The sequence below is a fragment of the Aythya ferina genome (assembly GCF_964211825.1).
Source record: "Aythya ferina genome assembly, chromosome: Z".
In the NCBI taxonomy this organism is placed as follows: domain Eukaryota; kingdom Metazoa; phylum Chordata; class Aves; order Anseriformes; family Anatidae; genus Aythya; species Aythya ferina.
In genome coordinates this window covers 12,156,679-12,175,757 of record NC_140299.1, presented here as the reverse complement: position 1 = coordinate 12,175,757, position 19,079 = coordinate 12,156,679, and the positions used below count along the sequence as shown (strand labels likewise).

At 37.6% G+C, this 19,079-nt stretch overlaps 1 protein-coding gene across 12 annotated transcripts in view; it reads left to right on the top strand.

Annotated features, from left to right (window-relative positions):
- Positions 1-17,070, top strand: part of PRLR (prolactin receptor) — a 170,117-nt gene extending 153,047 nt beyond the window's left edge. For 8 of the 12 annotated variants that reach the window (XM_084503761.1, XM_084503760.1, XM_084503758.1 and 5 more), the window contains 6 exons: positions 1,153-1,322; positions 2,614-2,783; positions 3,804-3,948; positions 4,775-4,874; positions 7,191-7,260; positions 7,897-17,070. In XM_084503761.1, coding sequence (XP_084359887.1) covers positions 1,153-1,322; positions 2,614-2,783; positions 3,804-3,948; positions 4,775-4,874; positions 7,191-7,260; positions 7,897-8,922 — 1,681 coding nt within the window. In that variant the 3' untranslated portion in view covers positions 8,923-17,070. The remainder of the gene's footprint in view (positions 1-1,152; positions 1,323-2,613; positions 2,784-3,803; positions 3,949-4,774; positions 4,875-7,190; positions 7,261-7,896) is intronic. The other 4 variants (XR_014687114.1, XR_014687115.1, XM_084503759.1 and 1 more) reach the window with 4 other exon arrangements.
- Positions 17,071-19,079: the final 2,009 nt, after the last annotated feature.

Below are 19,079 nucleotides of genomic sequence, written 5' to 3'. Positions count from 1 at the left end.
TGTTTAATGCACCCCAAAATGCTCTTTGCCCTCTTGGCTGCCAGGGCATGCTGCTGGCTCACGTTGAGCCTGCTGTGGAGCAGCACCCCCAGACCCCATCCTGCGGCTCCCCAGCCACTCATCTCCCAGGTTGTACTTGTGTTTGGCATTGCTCCATCTCCAGTCAGCTGGCATTTTCCTTGGCTGAACTTCATGCCATTGATCTCCCAATGTTTCAGTCTATGCAGATCCCTCTGCAAGGCCTCACATCCCTCCAGGCCATCAGCAGCAGCTCCCAGTTTAGTACCACTGGCAAACTTGCTGTAAATGCCTTCCACCTGGGCATCCAATCACTGATAAAAATGTGGAACAGGACTGGCCCTGGAACTGAGCCCTGGTGAACACCACTAGTGATCAGCCACCAGCCAGACGTAGCCCCATTCCCTTTTTTCCCTGCAACTCATTGAGCTCTGCTGTTGAGCCAGTCCATTAGCCAGCATAGCATCAACCTGTTCATCTCACAGTTGGACGGTCTGTCCAGAAGGGTGCCATGAGGGACGGTATCAAAGGCCTTACTTTAGTCATACTGTGTCTCAGAGGATCCTGAAAACAAGTGCTACATATTCTTCATCAACTTTGTCTTCTATACCTGCTCACTTTGGGAAGTTAGTGAATGGATTTGGAGGACATGTACAAATTTGATTTTTTTTTTTTTTTTGTAGGAACATTTGGTAAAAGACCAAATAGATTCTGAAAGCATATCATGTGGGCAAAAGTTCATGTAAATGTGAAATGAACATTGAAAATACTCATTTTTTAACAGATAGGTTAGAAGACTGTAGCAATTATGTCTACTGGTGCTCTGAAACCTGTGGAGGCTAGGTAGTAGACAAGGGTGTTCAGAAAATATTTGTACTCTACTAGCCACAACAACATGTACCACAGCCTAAACTCTTCAGGCTTTTTAGTCTTTGTTTTGCAAGGGAAAAGCTTAATACAGTCCCTGAAATTGTTCAATTACTCTTTAGTCTGAAAGCAATATTCTGATTTTCCTCAAATTGCCAGGCATAAAGATTCTGATCCAGCTCTAAACGTGCTGGATCCAAATGCAACTACTAGTTATCAAAGTCAGGTGTTTCAGTCTGTGTAATCACTATGATTCTTTCATTTCAGAGAAGAACAAGTTTATGAATGTCCAGATTACAGAACTGCAGGCCCTAATTCCTGCTACTTTGATAAAAAACACACCTCTTTCTGGACCATATACAATATTACTGTCAGGGCAACTAATGAAATAGGAAGTAACAGCTCTGATCCTCATTATGTGGATGTGACTTACATAGGTAAGAGATAATAAGTGTTTTCTGTGGAAACAAATAATTCAAAATTATGGGTTTTGACACAATAATTTTCATTGCAGCTCTTCTCATATATAGTAGTATATCCAAGTTAAAAATATGTGAGAACAAAAAAGATCTTCTCTGGTATAATAATAAGTCAATATTCATCCTTTTAGCATTTTATTTTTAAAGGAATCATTAAAATGCTGAAAGCTTTAAAACTGTATTCAGAAAATCATTTATTGACTTTACGTATTTCCTTCAGTCAAGCCCTAAGAAACACCAGCCAGCTAAAATCCTTTTCTACTCTACCACCAGCTGAATTCAGATTGATCTTTTAACTAAAAATACTTGAATTTGACTACCTATAAGTCTGAAATTTGCTTTTTTCTCAGATTCAAGAGAAGTTGAATCAGTGCTTTTTATGGCAATGTGCTGATACTCTCTTCTCTCAGACTTTTTACACAGAGTAACTGTGCACAAGTATGTAGGTTATTTTCTAAGGGAAAGGAACATTATCACCAATAATTACTTTGCTATCAAGGATGTGGCTGCCGGGAGCTTGATATCTGGAAAAGGGCTCATGGAGAAAAGGCTTTACATTTTACCTCTATGCCCTGACTACTTACCTGGTGAAGCTTTGCATCATACAGTGGTAAAAATCATGCACTATATGTGGGAGTTCCACCTTTGAACTGAGGTAGCTGCAAGCCTGACTATGGCAGAAACCTACATTCCATTTTGTTTTATTTTTGTTATAGACGTGTCTGTCTATAAATATCTGTTTTGCTTTGCTGTTAAGTATTTCTATCTATGCATGTTGGGATTATACTGCTGTGTTTTCTGAATGTTAAAGATTGAAGGGGGCAATTTTTATCAGTTAAATCTGTTTGTACAGCATTTCTAATGGTATATGCCAACTTTGATAAGTTTATGATATACCACAACTTCTATAACGCAGCGTTAAAGATGTTAACTGGTTCTGTTAACTTTGAAACATAGCTGTGGGGAACAGCAACAATAAATAGTAATGTAAGAAAAAAATATTTCAGGTAATAAATGATTAAGGCAAATCTCAATATGAACTCCACATATCTGATGTTCTCCAGTTTCTCCAAATTCATAAATCCATGCTTACTTTATCAGGAAATCTTGGTCCCTGTATTTCAGCACCCATTCCAATTTAATGATATAATGGAGATGGCAACTCACCACTCACAACGTTTCATATCTTCTTCTAAGATGCAAAGAAAAATCATTCAGACTCTTACTGTCAGTTCTTTTATTTTACCAGTCCAGCCTGATCCTCCTGTGAATGTAACTCTAGAATTAAAAAAGCCAATGAATAGAAAACCATATCTGGTCTTGACATGGTCTCCACCCCCACTGGCTGATGTCAGATCTGGATGGCTTACCCTTGAATACGAGTTGCGACTAAAGCCTGAAGAAGGAGAGGAATGGGAGGTAAGAATGTCACAAATTTTTGCTAGATGATCAATTACTGTTTGTCAGTCAGGTCCCATGCCTGACTGTAATGAAGCAGGCACACAGGATTAAATATATCCTTTTTCAAAAGTAGTGCTTGTGTGATCTACAGATTCCTACTGACAAATTAGTATCTCAGATGCTGCTGTGTGATAGCAGGTGATGAAGTACTTATTTTTAATTGTGACCGTATATTAACCGTATTGGCATTTTAGTTTAAATTGTTAGTTCTCATTTAGTCGGGTTTCTTTTCTGATAATTTGTTCTCAACCACAAGCACTTCTTAGGTAACAGAAAGCTCAATGGCATTATGTAAAATCATTTAAATTTGTACAAATGACCATTAGATAATAGTTGTCATGGTCACCTAGTAATTATTGTCCATATCCAGGATGTGCAACTCAAACAACTGGGGGACAAATAAAGACTTTAGCTATCAGTATATGGTTGCATTACCTCTTTGTCTTCTGTAATACTTCCCAGTATTACAGTATTCTCTGTATTGCTTTCTGCCTTCCCTCACCACTGTACTTTCCAGCTCCCTGGTCATTGCATGATCCACTCTTTACTACTTTACTCTTTACTTTACTAGAACTATGCAGTTCTACCAGCTCCACATTCCTTCTTTCCTCTTAGCATTTTTCTTCCCCAGTCACTATTTCTTGCATCAGTCTTCTCTTCTCACCACTGCAGTTCCCACCATTACTACAGTTCCTTCATACCTGCCATACCTGCCACATTATGTGTCCTTGCAGTAGTTTAATTTGCACAGTATAGCAGGGCCAGATATCATTCCTACTGCACTGTTAGATGAATTTAAAAATAAAATAAATGTACTATTACTTCAATGACTTGCATAACGATTATTAGGAAGCGATCCAGGTTATTTCTATATTCCCAACTTGGTTATCAAGACTAAACTAGCTATGATTTTCCTAGGGGGGAAAAAAAAAAAGTCTTAATTATATATGGATTTTATGATTTTTAATTCATTTCCAGACTATTTTTGTTGGACAGCAAACACAATATAAAATGTTTAGTTTAAATCCAGGAAAGAAGTACATTGTACAGATTCACTGCAAACCAGATCACCATGGATCATGGAGTGAATGGAGCTCAGAAAACTATATTCAGATCCCTAATGGTGAGTGGCCAGGCATCCTTTCAGTAATTGTTATTAAGTGCAAGTTTGTGTAATACTTCTGTTAGCTGTCAGTTGCACTCGTGCAGATTGACACCCCATTGTTTCCCTAGGACGGGTAGCAACATCATTGCTAAGGTAACTTATTTCTCAGCTTCTCTGCACTATACTGACAGCTATTTCATTAGTTACTTTTAGGAGTTAAGCAAGTGAATGAATTTCCTTACTTATTTAAACAACATCCTTTCTGTTTATTGCCTCATCTGTTCTCATGATGGTAGTTTCTAATTAGGAGAGTTCTGGTAGCTACATTAGAACTGCTATCAGAACAACGAAGGATCACTGCCTTCAGACAGTAACATCTCTTCATTACATATTATCTCGAATGAATTCAAAATAAACATCTCAATGTAAAAAGTATCATGTTACAATTGAAATCATCAGAAATCATCATCCTAAATTATTTTACCCACCATTTAATTAATTATGTGATATCCATTTGATAATGAAATAACTATGTTGGTATAAGTGGATTTGAAATGTTACTATAACAGACATTGGCAAAAATTTCCTTCTTCATACATTTTTCTGTATTTTTTTCCTGCATAGTGCTATTAATACTAAGTATATTAATTACCACATATTGCAATGAATATTGAGATCTGTGTGTGCTAGTAGAGGCCTCCAGATTCAGTACTAAATTTGGCAGCTTAGAACAGTTTTTCAAATAAAAGTCATTTGAGATTTTTTTTCTTTTCTTTTTTTTTTTTTATCGTTCTGATTGTATATATGCTAGGTGAATCCTCAAATAATTACATTTCTTTCATAGATTTCAGAGTAAAAGATATGATTGTGTGGATCATCGTGGGTGTCTTGTCATCTCTTATATGTTTAATCATGAGCTGGACAATGATTTTAAAAGGGTACAGGTAAGTCACAAATTTCACAATCCTATGGAGTTAAAAATCTCAGTAGACTTTTCCAAAACTATGTTATTAACATTTGATTTAATTTCATATAGGTTTTGTGTTTTCTTGTAAAAGTGTTATGTAGTATAAATTGCAGGTATTTGATTTTAAATTCACAAATGATAAAGAGGTACTTCTGTTCTTTAGAGAAAACAGACTAAAAATGAAAAACTAAATTCTTAATTGGTAAAGACATGTCTCTATTATATCTGGCAATCTTGGTTAGCCATTAAGTATTCAGCAAATATCATTTGGAGTATCCCTGCTGCTATTGAAGACACATGTTTTGGGTTTGGACTAATTTTCTAAATGAAACAAGGTTATGTTATGAAGTTATCTTTCTACATACTTGTCAGTCAATTTCCCAAATAATTTATTAAATTTTTGTCTGATTTCACTCAAAGATGAAGGTGTTGCAAAGTTTATCTCTTCTGTGGAAGTATTGCAAAAAATAGTGTATGAGTAGAGGAAACAGAGAAACTGCTGATGGAAAAGCATTCAGAAGTCATTCATCGTAAATCCTGTTTAGTACCAGTCAAATAACAGTCAAGTATGCACACAGAGGCCCACTAGTCCTCCAGGACTGTGCCCTACATCACTGTGTCCTGGTCAGTGATGAAGTTACAGTGGTTTGAGAGAGCTGGAGATTAAGGGACAAAGAATAATGAAAGGACATTAGTAGTATTACATTTCCAGTTCAATAACTTTTATGCTGTTCTGTTTCTTATGAATATATCTAAGGACAATTTATGAACTATACCTGGCTTAGTAAACTACCTGGCTACAGAAGGCAGGCAGGAAACAGACATCCAACAGGGAGGCAAAAGATAGGGGAGGAGTATTTAAAATTTCAGTAACTTTTGGAGGAAATGGGAGAACAAATACAGAGAGAGAACACAGAATTTAGAATAGCCCAGTTTCAAGGGTCTTACAAAGGCTGTTGAGTCCAACTGCCTGACCACTTCAGGGCTAACCAAACATTAAAGCATATTATTGAGGGCATTATCCAAATGCCTCTTCAACACTGACAGAAATGGTGCATCAACCACCCTGCTAGGAAGCCTCTTCTAGTGGTTGGCTACCCCCACGGTAAAGAAATTGCTCCTAATGTCCAGTCTGAACCTCCCCTGGTGCAGCTTTGTGCCATTCCCACACAGCCTCTCATCAGCTCCCAGGGAACAGAGACCAGCACCCACCTCTCCTTTTCCCCTGCTCAGGAAGATGCAGACAGCAATGAGGCCACCTCTGAGCCTCCTTTACTCCAAGTAGACAAACCAAGTGTCCTCAGCCTCTCCTCATAGGACATGCCTTCCAGCCATTTACCAACTTTGGTGTGATCCTCTGGCTTCTTTTTATTATTATTATTATTATTATTATTATTATTATTATTATTATTATTATTATTATTATTATTATTATTTATATGTATTGTGGACCTTAACATGCAGCATTAATACAGTGGTAGACTCACCTCTTTTGGCTGGCTACCCATGCTGTGTTTAATGCACCCCAAAATATTCTTTGTCCTCTTGGCTGCCAGGGAACACTGCTGGATCACATTGAGCCTGCTCTGGACCAGCACCCCCTGATACCGTTCTTGCCTGCTGCTGGTCTTTTAAAAGGTGGTTCTTGAACAGTGACTGGCTCTCATGTACCCTAAACCCTCTAGAGTCAATTCCCAGGGGATGCTGCTAGCTAACGGCCTGAGAAGCTTAAAATTTGCTCTCTCAGGTCCAGATTGGCAACTCCACTGACCTTTTTGCTCCCTACACCAAAAATGTTGAACTATTTCCACAAAATGTTCCACTATTTCATCAGTATCACTGTGGCCAAGACAGCCACCTGCCATCACCTCTCCCTGAAGGCCTTCCCTACTCTCAAACAACAGATCCAGGAGAGCTGGCTGGCTCACTCGGTGCATGTGACAGAAAGTTATCTTCAACATGCTGTAGGGATTTCCCAGGCTTGCTTGTCCTGTCAATATGATATTCCCAGTGTGTGCCTGGGAAGTTTAAGTCTCCCAGATGGATTGGAGACTTCAACTTTTCTTCAGTCATCTTCTTCCTTTACTTGTCTTCCTAGGGCCCAGAAACCTCTTTTGATAGCACTCAAACTTCCTGTTGCTACACCATTGGCACCCACATGAAAGAGTGGGAGGGGGTAAGAGAGGGCCCATATTTATATCATTTGTATTTGTTCTGTTGTTTTTTTGTCCATTTGTTTGTTTTCTTTGCTTTCTGTTTGTTTTGTTAATTTCTGTTTGTTTGTTTGTTTTAGAATGATAGCCTTTATCCTACCACCAGTTCCAGGACCGAAAATAAAAGGCATTGATACACATCTGTTAGAGGTGAGTACTGCTGATAACAGCATAAGAATTTGCCATTACTTACTTTTTTAAATTCAGTACTATCAAAAACAACTACCATAATTAAGTATAAAACATATTTAATTAATGTAATCAATGTTAAAAATAAGCAAAACTTTCAGGTTGATCATGTGGAACGTATGTATGAGACACAGTTTTGACTGGCACTAATAGGAGGGCATATATCTACAGGGTTTGTAACTTCAGTTGCTACCTGGGACACAGTAAGAGCTTAATTCCTAGGTGTTCTAAGTTGTTCTTAGATAAGTCACTCTCCACAGTTTCTTGCCGTGTTGAGGAGACAAGGACATGGCTGTTCTGTCAATTCTCCTCCATTACGTTCTTGCCAAACCCTTGAGACTGTTATCTGCCAGAAGCTCTCTAGCCCTTCCATTTTAGAAACATGAACTGTGGGATCTCCCCACTAATGGAACTCAGAGGAAGTTCTACTGTTATTACACTATTTTTTGCAGTAGTAGAAATCCAGGTTACATCTAGAGATGTAGCTATTATAGTATTTGCCTAATAAATATGTAGACTGTTCACAATTGTTCTAGTTATATAAGCCCTAATGTTAACAGTGGAAAAATATCAATATCTTATTTGTTATGCCTTCAGACAGGGAAATCTGAAGAATTATTGAGTGCTCTTGGTTGCCATGGTTTTCCTCCAACATCAGACTGTGAGGAACTACTGATAGAATACCTAGAGGTAGAGGACAGCGAGGATCAGCAACTCATGCCAAGTCACAGCAATGGTAACCCAAATAAAAAGGGAAAAACAACACCCAAGGAAACAGACAGTGATTCAGGACGAGGAAGCTGCGATAGCCCTTCACTGCTTTCTGAAAAGTGCAGGGAGTCCCGTGCCCTTCCATCAACGCTTCAAACACAAGATGTAAGAGATGTTCAAGAAAATAAAGCTGTGAAAAGGAGCTGGGAAACTCAGTGTGTAGCCTCAGAACGGAAAACACTCCTTTCTAACAGTGAGAGCACAAAATCATCCACGTGGCCTGCAGCTCAATTACCTGATAATCAACCTCCTATGTTTGCCTACCACAGCACTGTAGATGCACGTAAAATAACACTGATTACCACAAATGTGAATGTTGCCCCAGTTTTAGTGGAAAATGAAGAAAAGCATCAGTCACGATATTCTGTTACTGAAACAGTCCCTGGAGACATGGAAGAACAAGGAGAGATAGAGAATTTGCATTCCAAAACTGAGGAAACTGCAGTGCAGGTCAAACAAAACAGACCTAATGAAAAGTCACCTTTTTTGAATGGTACACTAATGGACTACGTAGAAGTCCACAAAGTCAAGCAGGATGAGGAGCCAGCAGTATTACTGAAACATAAAGAAAATAGTGGGAAGACTGAAAATTACACTATTCCAGGAACCAGCAAAGAATATACAAAGGTCTCAACTGTTGTGGACCATAATATTCTAGTATTAATGCCAGATTCACGAGTCCAGCACACACCTATGTCTCAAGAACCTGCAAAGGAAGCATCTCAGAACCTTCAGCAAGGTCAAGCTGAGAAAAACATGAGCTACTGTCTGACAGCTCCAAGTGACTGCAAAAGAGAGACTAGTGGATCAGAGTATATGGACCCATCCTCCTTTATGCCCTCTTTTAAATAACTAAAAGTTTGATCACTCTTCATCAGGTAATGCTACAGAATGAGTCAAATACAATCAGTATAATAATGCTGTGGTTTAAGATTATGCTACTATGTCACAATTGTAGCTTACACCATTTTCTAGCTGACAAGTCTGTGATTTACATATCAATTTTGTTAATAGTTATGTACAGTAAAATAAAACCACACAGCAAATAGTTCCCTAAATACAAACAAAAAAAAACTAACAACAACAACAAAAAATAGCCTCATTTGTGTATTATACAGAGAATAAAATAAACTGTGGTTTGATATAACAATCATAGAAATAAACCCTGGATCGTTAACACATTTCTCAGAGAGCGAAATGAGGAAATGGATACTATGTGCCATGAAAAATACATTGCAAACTAATTCTTCAATTCTGCAGATCTTCTGTTATTTGATTCAACCTAAGGGAATACTGCAGTTTCAACAAAGACTAAGAATGTTATGGGTCAGTACACCACAATTGTCTGAGCAGTTTCTAAATCAGATAAATCATTACACAATGACATTCTGATCTACAACATATTTTTTTCTGAGTGTATTCTGACAGTAGATTAAGATTTCCCTATACTTTTTCTCAACCCTTAAGAAAATTGAAGCTCTTATATATGGAAAAAACATATATAAAAGAGAATATATTCAACTAATTACAGTAAAAAAAATCCTCTAAATATATCTTGCTTTGTTTCAATATGACAGAAAACTCTGCATCCCATTCATAGCCTATTCCAGTCAAATCAAACATGAAAAAAAATAGCAGGACACTATTTGATATACTGCCTTACTGTACATAATATACAATTCTACTTTAGTACAGTCCCATACATTTAACAATGTATTTTTAAAGGCTATTTTTCTATTACCAAAAAAAAAGCAAAATAAAATATTTTTTAATTTCCCAATGTTGTTTAGCTATTTAGCAACTTTTCTGTTTCCTTCTGCTGAAACAGAGGTAACAAGTAAAGCTGCTATTTCTATACAAAGCATAAAATTAAACTTTATACTAAGTAAGGATATGAAGTCATTTTTAAACTATATTTCTAATATATTGCAAATGTATTACTATTTGAATTGTAAATTATTTATTTCTGATGTTTTTTACCAGCTGTTATTATAAAATTAAAATAGAATCTAGGTTTTGAGAGCAAGCTTCTTTCCCACTTAATTCGTACTCTCATGCCACTCATGAATGGAATGATGGTTGCCTGCATCCTTAGCCATCATGTACACTTTTCTCTTAGCCTGGAAAGAAAGTTTGAAAATTTTCAGATATTTCATAATGAACTTATCAAAATTAGTTTTGGAATCCAGCCTCAACAGCCAGGGATACGCAGCATAAAGTCAGTTAGTGCTCTGCTGAAATAGCAACAGGAGTGAGAAAAGGGGTCCATGTAGTTGGAAAGCAACTGTGGAAAGAGTCAGGATTCCTCTTACCACATGTAACTGAAGGCAAAATCAAAATGATAGTGGAATGGCTGTGTACTTATGGCCCTTCCTTCCTGAAGCAAAAGTTTAATTTACTCCATCGAAGTATGAACAAGTAAGTCATGGCTAATTAAAGCTAGGTCAAGTATTTAGCCAACATCACTACCTTCAGTGGGAATTGGAAGCATAAGGTAAGGGAAATTGTACTGCACATGTGATGGAAAGTATATTTACCATAGATGAGCTCTCTTCTTTTGTCCTTTCTGAACAGTGTCATATTTCTCAGCTTTTTCTGATTTTATGCACTGAGCCAGCCTTCCTGCAGTATCAGGTAAGCAGCTGCAGAGCCAGCCAAAACAGACCCTCTGATTTTGAAGGTCCGCAAAAAAAAACAAAAACATCTTAGTTGGCAAATCGAATTCTCATACGATATTTCCATGCAATGGAACTGCTCAAGTACAGATTGGTCAAGCTGTCTAGCCCGTTCACTGGCTGGACTTTAGAATTTAACTATCTGTGTGTATATGAACATGTATGCTAGTGGATACTGTAACATTTACTTTAGGCATCAAATTTGAAGTCTGTGACCTCTATACCTGCAATTTACTTCCCCTTTCTAGAGGCTGATTGGAGCAGTCTGGATGCTCTGCTGAATGCACAGAGAGGGATCTTAGATTCTTAATTCAGCCACTCAGTTCATTGCTTGAAGACATGAAGTGGCTACTTCAGAGAGCAGCCAAGCATAAAATTTTGTTTAATTACAGGTAACAGGACAATTTTACTGTAGCATTTGTGGTATATGTTACAGATTTTCTAGATACTAAAAGTACTGCAAAGAAACTATTAAGTTATCAGTCAAAACTGGAATGTTTTACAGGACAGCAATCTGCGTGTCCATGTATGTAAGCTGATAGTATACTGTCTGACAATGCTTAATTCTTCTGACTGAATGCTTCACTTTTCTGACTGAATCAGACAAGACCAATCTGAATCAGACACGTTCTTTCTTTACACAGACAGACATATCTGAGCCAAGCAGTTGTTTTCTACTCCTAACAGCATGCATAAGGACATGCTGCTGCCGGCCTTTAGCATCCCTCTGGTGTTGTATAGAGGCTATAGAATCTTATCAAGCTACATCCTAAAGATTTTCTTTACAGAGTGGATTACTTATGGTAACTTACAAGTGGCTACAGAGATGCTACAAACCAAAGCAAGGGTGGGATAACGTGTCAGCAGCAGACTGTTGCTGTCACAGTTTATTTTGGACCAGAGGAAGACAGGCACAACTTTGAGCAGATTTTAAGTGTATTATTGATCCCAACTAAATGGAAGTATCTATACATGTACCTGGTTGCTAAGTTTTTATTGTAGATCATGGAGTCTAGAGCATGATTTGCCTGTCAGAATACAAGTGTGTGCTTTAGAAAGAGATGACTCATACTCTAAACTCCATTGACTGTTACTAAGTTTGTCTATCCTAGCTTGCTCTAATAGAGAAGTATGACCCTCTAGTCCAAAAATGAGAATTTAAATAATGTTTATTCAAATATTTCCTATGTTGACATTGCTTAAATTGAAAAATATGGGCTGTATTAATGTTGTGGGTTATGTCCAATTCTGTGGCAGCTGATAGGTCCCAGGAACATCAGTAACTTTAACACCTTGAGTTCATAAAACCCAAAAGATCAGCTTTTCAGAGGACCTTTAATTTATATGCACATGCAAACTGCAAGTTGCCGGAAAGAAAGAAATAAGAAAAAATCAGTATTATTGCATGAAAAAACAGGATTGCAAGAAATCAAAAAGAAGGTAAATCCACAAATTCTCCCTCAGAAAGAGAACGGAGTGAAAGCGTTTCTATATGCCTAGCCATAAACTGGTACTGAAACTGCAAAATACCTGCAGGCATAAATTATATTATGAGGCATAGATTCTTTCCCAACTTTGCCAATGACAGTCTCATGATGCCAAATCATCATGGCTTTCTGTGAAAACAGAAATTCAGCCCAAGTAGAAAAGGTGTATTTTTTGGTTGCTTGGATGTAGCTTAGCTTTTTGAGGGATTTGCTAGCTAAATAGAATTTTAAAACATTTTTCATAAATGTGTTTCATCCTTTAAGCTGAACAAATGTGCAGTTTGATTATTTTCCATTTTTATGCACTTTTATTTTCCAAAACACCCTGTTACTTCCTAGGTGGGAGTGATACCTTTTGAAAGTGGCCTTTAACATCTAAACTGTACTTTTGCACATCAAAAGAGAATAAACTAGTATCTTGTGAAATCAGGATAACCATCAGCTAAGTTTGAGGGCCTTTGGATGTTCAAATACTTCATTGTCTTGTTTGCAACTTTAGTTTTTATTACAGCTCTTAGCTTTTAAGTAGGAAATAGATGAGATTTTGTAGCAATTGTACTCAGTGGATTCTTGTAAAGTTATGATACATCAGTGGGGATAACAAGCACATGACACCTCTTTTGATATACAGTGATGAAGTATGTAACATAATTTACCCCAGGAACAGGGATTGTCTCGCTAGGTCTCATACCATTAGTTAAACTTCTCACATGGATTTATGTTTGAATGATGCTTTCAAAGTTAGATCTATATATGTGTCTCTTACAGCGTGAACTACCTATTAGTAACATAAAAGTCCTAAAAGGCTCTTCAGAAGTAATTCATTTTATAAATTCATAAAATTTAATATATATATATTTCAATTAAATACCTTTCCTTTGGACTCAGAATTATTTTATGTACAGTTTTTCTTCAGTTTTTAGAAATAGAACTCATTATTTTAAATTTTCTAATTAAACTTTTTCCTTTAGCAAAGACATATTTAATGTATATTTTTAGTATTTCAATATAATGTTCCTGACTCTTAAAGAAATATGATTTACTGAGGTGGGGCATGTGCTGCCAAAACTTACTTTCACATAAAATACAGGTTTGAAGAATGGTCTTAATGACACTATGTAACTACAAAGGATTATTAAAAAAAAAAAATGCAGTAAACAGACCTTATAGAATACTAATAAGAGGATGTACATGTTTATGGAACAAACTGAAACACAAATATGTAGTGATAAGTGGTTTATGTTAAAGCAGTGAACTCTGTGGTATATCTGTTTATGTGTATATGTTTAGATGGCTGGAAAATCTATAGTTGCTTTAAATGTCATTTAAGTATTTAAAGTGTAGTAACAGTAGATGTTAAAAATGAGTAAGAACCATTTTATTTGTGACCTATGGAGCACTGTATATGTGCAGCTCACATACAAGCCTGTAAATGTGTTTGATAATTTCTCATTAACTGTAAACCATTTGAAAGTGTTGTGCAAGGAAACCAAAGTCATCTAAGCCAGTTAATGAATATTAGACATCTTCTAAAAGCCATAAAGACAAATGAAATGAAAGCGTCATGAGATCAGGCACCATATTCTTAAAGAATCGCTACCTCAGATGTTGTTTATTTTTGCTCCCTTTAAAAAGGCAGAAAAAAAGCATTTTACTTTGTGTGTCAAAATGCAGATTCTTTTCTAAAAATGTATTTGTAATTTTCAAATTGTTTCTCTTAACTAACAGCTTGTCATGGAATCATCACTTGTATTGCTCTAGTAGTACTAGGATGGGATATTAGACATTTGTATCCAAATATGTTTTTATGTGAAAAAATAACAAAGAAGTTTCCATCTTTTAGGGAAAGCCATACTGACCAGCTTGGCAGTTGCTATTTTCCTAAAGCATCAGTCCCTTTTCTGCTTTTTGCTACTGCCTGCATGCCCAGCTTGCTAGGACTGAATGAGCTGAGTTCTCAGAGGTGGTCTGATTTTGGATCTCACCAGAGGGAACTAAGCATTTATCGGTACTTACTACTTAGAAAGACCTGTTTTCAGTTGCTTCTGAGAAATTAATCTTCAAACGCTGCTCCTAAATGAGTGAAAATGGAGATACACAGAGAAAATGGAGAAATACCCCTATTCTCAACTATCTCAAACCCTCATACAGTGTCACTGACTTCCTTCAGACTCTAGTGCCTATGGGTGTGGACAGATGGACTGAATTACACTGAGCTGGAACAATCTTTTGTCTCTGCCTTGAAAACCCTTTTGAAATAAATGAAAAATTATTTTCATCTTTCCAGTGTACGTCAAGCAGGAGATTAAAGATAAACTGCATGTGGCAGAGTGGAAGAGGAGCACAGTCACAGTGAACCCTACAGGAAGGTGCACAGGTAGTTGAGAAATCAGAGTGGGCAAACATGCATATTGACCGTGGTTGAGAAAAAAAGGAGGGAGAACAGAAAATGAAAGCAAAAGAATCAAATGTAAGAGTAGATAGGAAAAAATCAGAAATGGTAGAGTAATAAATGAGTTTTTAAGAAAAAAAAATATATATACATATATATATTTATATCAAAAGTGGGAATACGTACAGTTGCTTGAGATAGTCCACAAAAAATGTAATGCCTTATTAAGTACTAACCGGTCGTCAAGATGCTGAAATTGGCTACTACAGATCAGCTGTTAGATAAAAGCTGAAAAATACTTATACATGAGAGTTCATTCCATTTATATTAATTACAGGATTTTCTTACAAGTATCTGATATTGGCCCCTGGCAAACAATGCTTGAGCAGCTAGACCCCTCATCTAATCTGCTGTTGCATTTCCTACAGCCCTAAGGAAAAAATCAACAAAAATACCACACGTACCACATGGTTTTTAAAAGCTACATTCAATTCATTTTTTTTCAGACAGATTTATGAATGAGATTTTTTTATCCTTTTACATTGTCTCACACATACATCTGTCATTCTTAAGCATTCTTCTATCTTCTATTTATTAAAGGCAATGCAATGACCTAGAAACCCCAAGAGACAATGTTTTGTGGATAGTAGTAAATGGTCTCTTGACATTTCTGGGCATTGTATAGTTCGTACCTGTGACAATATTAACAGATATGACAATGCATGACAATATACCAGTTGACATTTTCCTTAATTACAAAGTCCATGTCTTGGTGATAAATTCTAGAATTTCCAGTACAGACTTAAAATACATTTCTCCCATTTAAGCTAAGTTTTTAAGAGAAACTACTGCATCTATCAAAAGTAATTCAAGAAATAACTCAGTTATTTGTGCTGTCTTGCAGTGCTGATAGTCTTTTAGCTGGATTTATACTCAAGACATCAGTACACAGAGAAGTTAGAAATAAGGAAGTCTTTTTTCACATCTTCCTCTTTTATTTTCAGAAGAGTTAACATTCTGTTCTGTTCTGTTCTGTGATGGTGCTGGTCTTGGACTTTATTTGACAATCTTATTTTTGGACAACACCACTTCTATTTTAGCGAGCTGCTGAGTACATTCACCTCATTTTGACATCAATAAAAATGTACAGATTTTACTTTACTTCCTACAAAGATTGTAATGGTCAGTTTTATAGATATAGCACTGAATAGAATTTTTAGTGGATGCTGGAAATCTTTATAGATGTCAGTAGCAGAAAATATCCCTTGAGTAGAACAGAAAACTATACATGTCTAAGAATATGCAGATTTTTCTATAGAATACAGGTGGAAGTATAATGATGTCAAACCACGTTTTAATATTCATAATGCTGTAGATAGAGTACTCTGAATTCTCATCCCCATGTCCTTCATTCCAAAAAGAAGAGGAAACTACTGCTCAGATATACTGAGAAGGGACCTCCTGGGCTGCTATACTGTTGCTCATTTTTCATCTCAGAAAGTAATTTTTTATTCTGACATCAAATACCATTCTTCATCTGGAATAACACAACCATCAGTTTCACATATGCTATATTCATTTATATTGCTCATAGATACTCAGCAACATTTGACCTTCTCAAATCTTTATATTGTGCTCCACATATTTTATTTTTTTAGTCTGTGTATAACAGAAATACTGGGGATGCTGCTCTGAAAAAGTACTGCCAAGGGAAGAAAAAAAAAAAAAAGAACTAAAAAGCCACTAATAATTTGTATTTGTTCAAATTTCTGGCAGGCTGTTAAACACAGGAGAGAGTCTCTAGAATTTCCTTGCCTTTGATAATGCCAGCAGATCTCTCAAAGAAACTTATTTATAATTTGAATTGCACGTTCTGAATAGTATGCACAACAAACAAGATAATTCCCAATCAAGAAAGAGACCATCCATATTTAAAGCATTTTTTTTCCATTTGCATAAACCAATTCATTGCTAGCCTTGCAATAAAAGCTAGGCATTTCCATTACATTTTCAGAATTTGTATGCAATCTGGAACATCCAAGTTATTGTAGTGTCATTACTTTAGCAACAGAATGACTTGAAGCACAATTATTCTATGAACCAGATCCAAATGTTTTGTAAATTTCTAAAATTTAAGAAATTATAGAAAGTAGATTTCATATTAATATGTACATTGGTTGGAGCGTACTGGTACAAAAATAGTTGCTCAGGAATTCTTCATTGTTTCTAAGTGTATTTGAAGGAAAATGCTTTAAAGGTATGTATTTTTTAAGTTCTTAATATTGAAACTGCTGGCTTTAATAAAATCTGTTAGCAATTTCACTTGTAAGATCAATATTGTTACTGAAGTCTGTAGCTTTCTGGTGGACTTTTCTATATTTTGTCATTGTAATATCTCTCTGCAATGATGTTCGCATTTCAATTTAATAAAAGTTCTTGAATAATATTCTCAGAATCTTCTAGCTTTCCTCATAAAATTGAGCAATTCCATTATATATAATAATGAAAAAGAAAAGTCAGACATCCAGGACAGTTTGTGGGATGGGCTCCCACTGTTCTACAAGTGGAAGGCCCACTGATAAATGTGTTTAACCCACTTTGTGTGCACTGGACAGCTGATTTAGCATTCAGGAAGCTCCATCCTGCATGTAGTGAAAATGCAATATACAGCCATCAATTCATAAAATCTTGGGTATAAGAGAAACTCCTGTGTGAAGAAGGACTTCTGACTTCTTGGAGAAGCTGTTTAGAAAGGTTGGTTTACTCATGCTTATTTTCATTCCTATAACATGCTTTTTGGAGCACAAAACTAGCAATATATTCACCTGCTCCAAACTGGGGAACACAAGGCAGAACTGGAGAGAAGTGTGATGTTTAGTACCACCTACAATCCATCTTCTAGGTTTCATGGAAACCACAGTGTTAACACAAATGGCTCCTTTTCAAGGTCACAACTTTTAGACTCTTGCTACTTTTTCATTCTTTCTTTCTTCCTTCCTTCCTTCCTTCCTTTCTTCCTTTCTTCCTTTCTTGAAAATTGTCATTATCACTGAAATTCAGGCATTGCGAGTTTTTGAACGTAAAGTTTCATTGAAGAAGACTAAGTATTTTAGAATCTTGCACTTCTTATTTTCCCTCAGAAGATTCACCATCCTTGCTGGTCATGACAGTATTCTTTAAGGAAGAAGTTAAAAAAAGGGGGGAAGGGAGGAGGAGGAATAATCATAGAACCATTAAGGTTGAAAAGACCTCCAAGATCATCTTGTCCAACCATCCCCCAACCACCAATGTCACCCACTAAACCATGTCCCTAAGCACCACACCCAACCTTTCCCTGAACACCCCAGGGATGGTGATGCCACCACCTCTCTGGGCAACCCATTCCAATGCCTGACCACTCATTCTGAGAAGAAAGTTCTCCTAATTTCCAACCTGAACCTCCCCTGGCTCAACTAGAGGCCATAGTCACCTGTGAGAAGAGGCTGAACCCCAGCTCCTCACAACTTCCTTTAATGGAGTTGTAGAGAGCAAAGAAATTGGTCTTCAGTCAGTTATCCCTCTCCTTCCAACAATATATTTCAATATCTCTTTATTACCCAGATAATATTTTACAGATAAATTCTCTTTATCACCCAGATTACAGATAATATCTCATTCTGGTTCATATTTTTCCCTAATTACACCTGTTCTGATTTTTCCCCATACTCATTTTTGCCTAGGTCAAGTGCAATTTGACATGGGAGGGGAGGGGAGGGGAGGGGAGGGGAGGGGAGGGGAGGGGAGGGGAGGGGAGGGAAGGGCAGGGAAGGGAAGGGCAGGGAAGGGAAGGGAAGGGAAGGGAAGGGAAGGGAAGGGAAGGGAAGGGAAGGGAAGGGAAGGGAAGGGAAGGGAAGGGAAGGGAAGGGAAGGGAAGGGAAGGGAAGGGAAGGGAAGGGAAGGGAAGGGAAGGGAAGGGAAGGGAAGGGAAGGGAAGGGAAGGGAAGGGAAGGGAAGGGAAGGGAAGGGAAGGGAAGGGAAGGGAAGGGAAGGGAAGGGAAGGGAAGGGAAGGGAAGGGAAGGGAAGGAAGACCCACTGCACAGCAGCAGCGGGAAGAGAGGCGTGAGACTCAGCCCTGCAGCCCCCCCAGGTGAGTGCAGCGGGAGCGCAGGAGGTGCTCCAGGCACACAGCAGCAGATCCCCTGCGGCCTGTGGAGAGGCCCCTGGTGGAGCAGGCTGTCCCCCTGCAGCCCATGGGTCCCACATGGAGCAGATCTCCACGCTGCAGCCCGTGGAGAGGAGCCCACACAGGAGCAAGAGTCTGGGGGGAGCTGCTGCCCACCTGTGGGGCCCTGTGCTGGAGCAGCTTGCTCCTGGGCGATGGACCCCGTGGGATGGAGCTGTGTGGGAGCAGGTCTTGGAGAGCTGCTGGCTGAGGGACCCCACGTGGAGCAGGGGCAGAGAGTGACCGCGAAGGA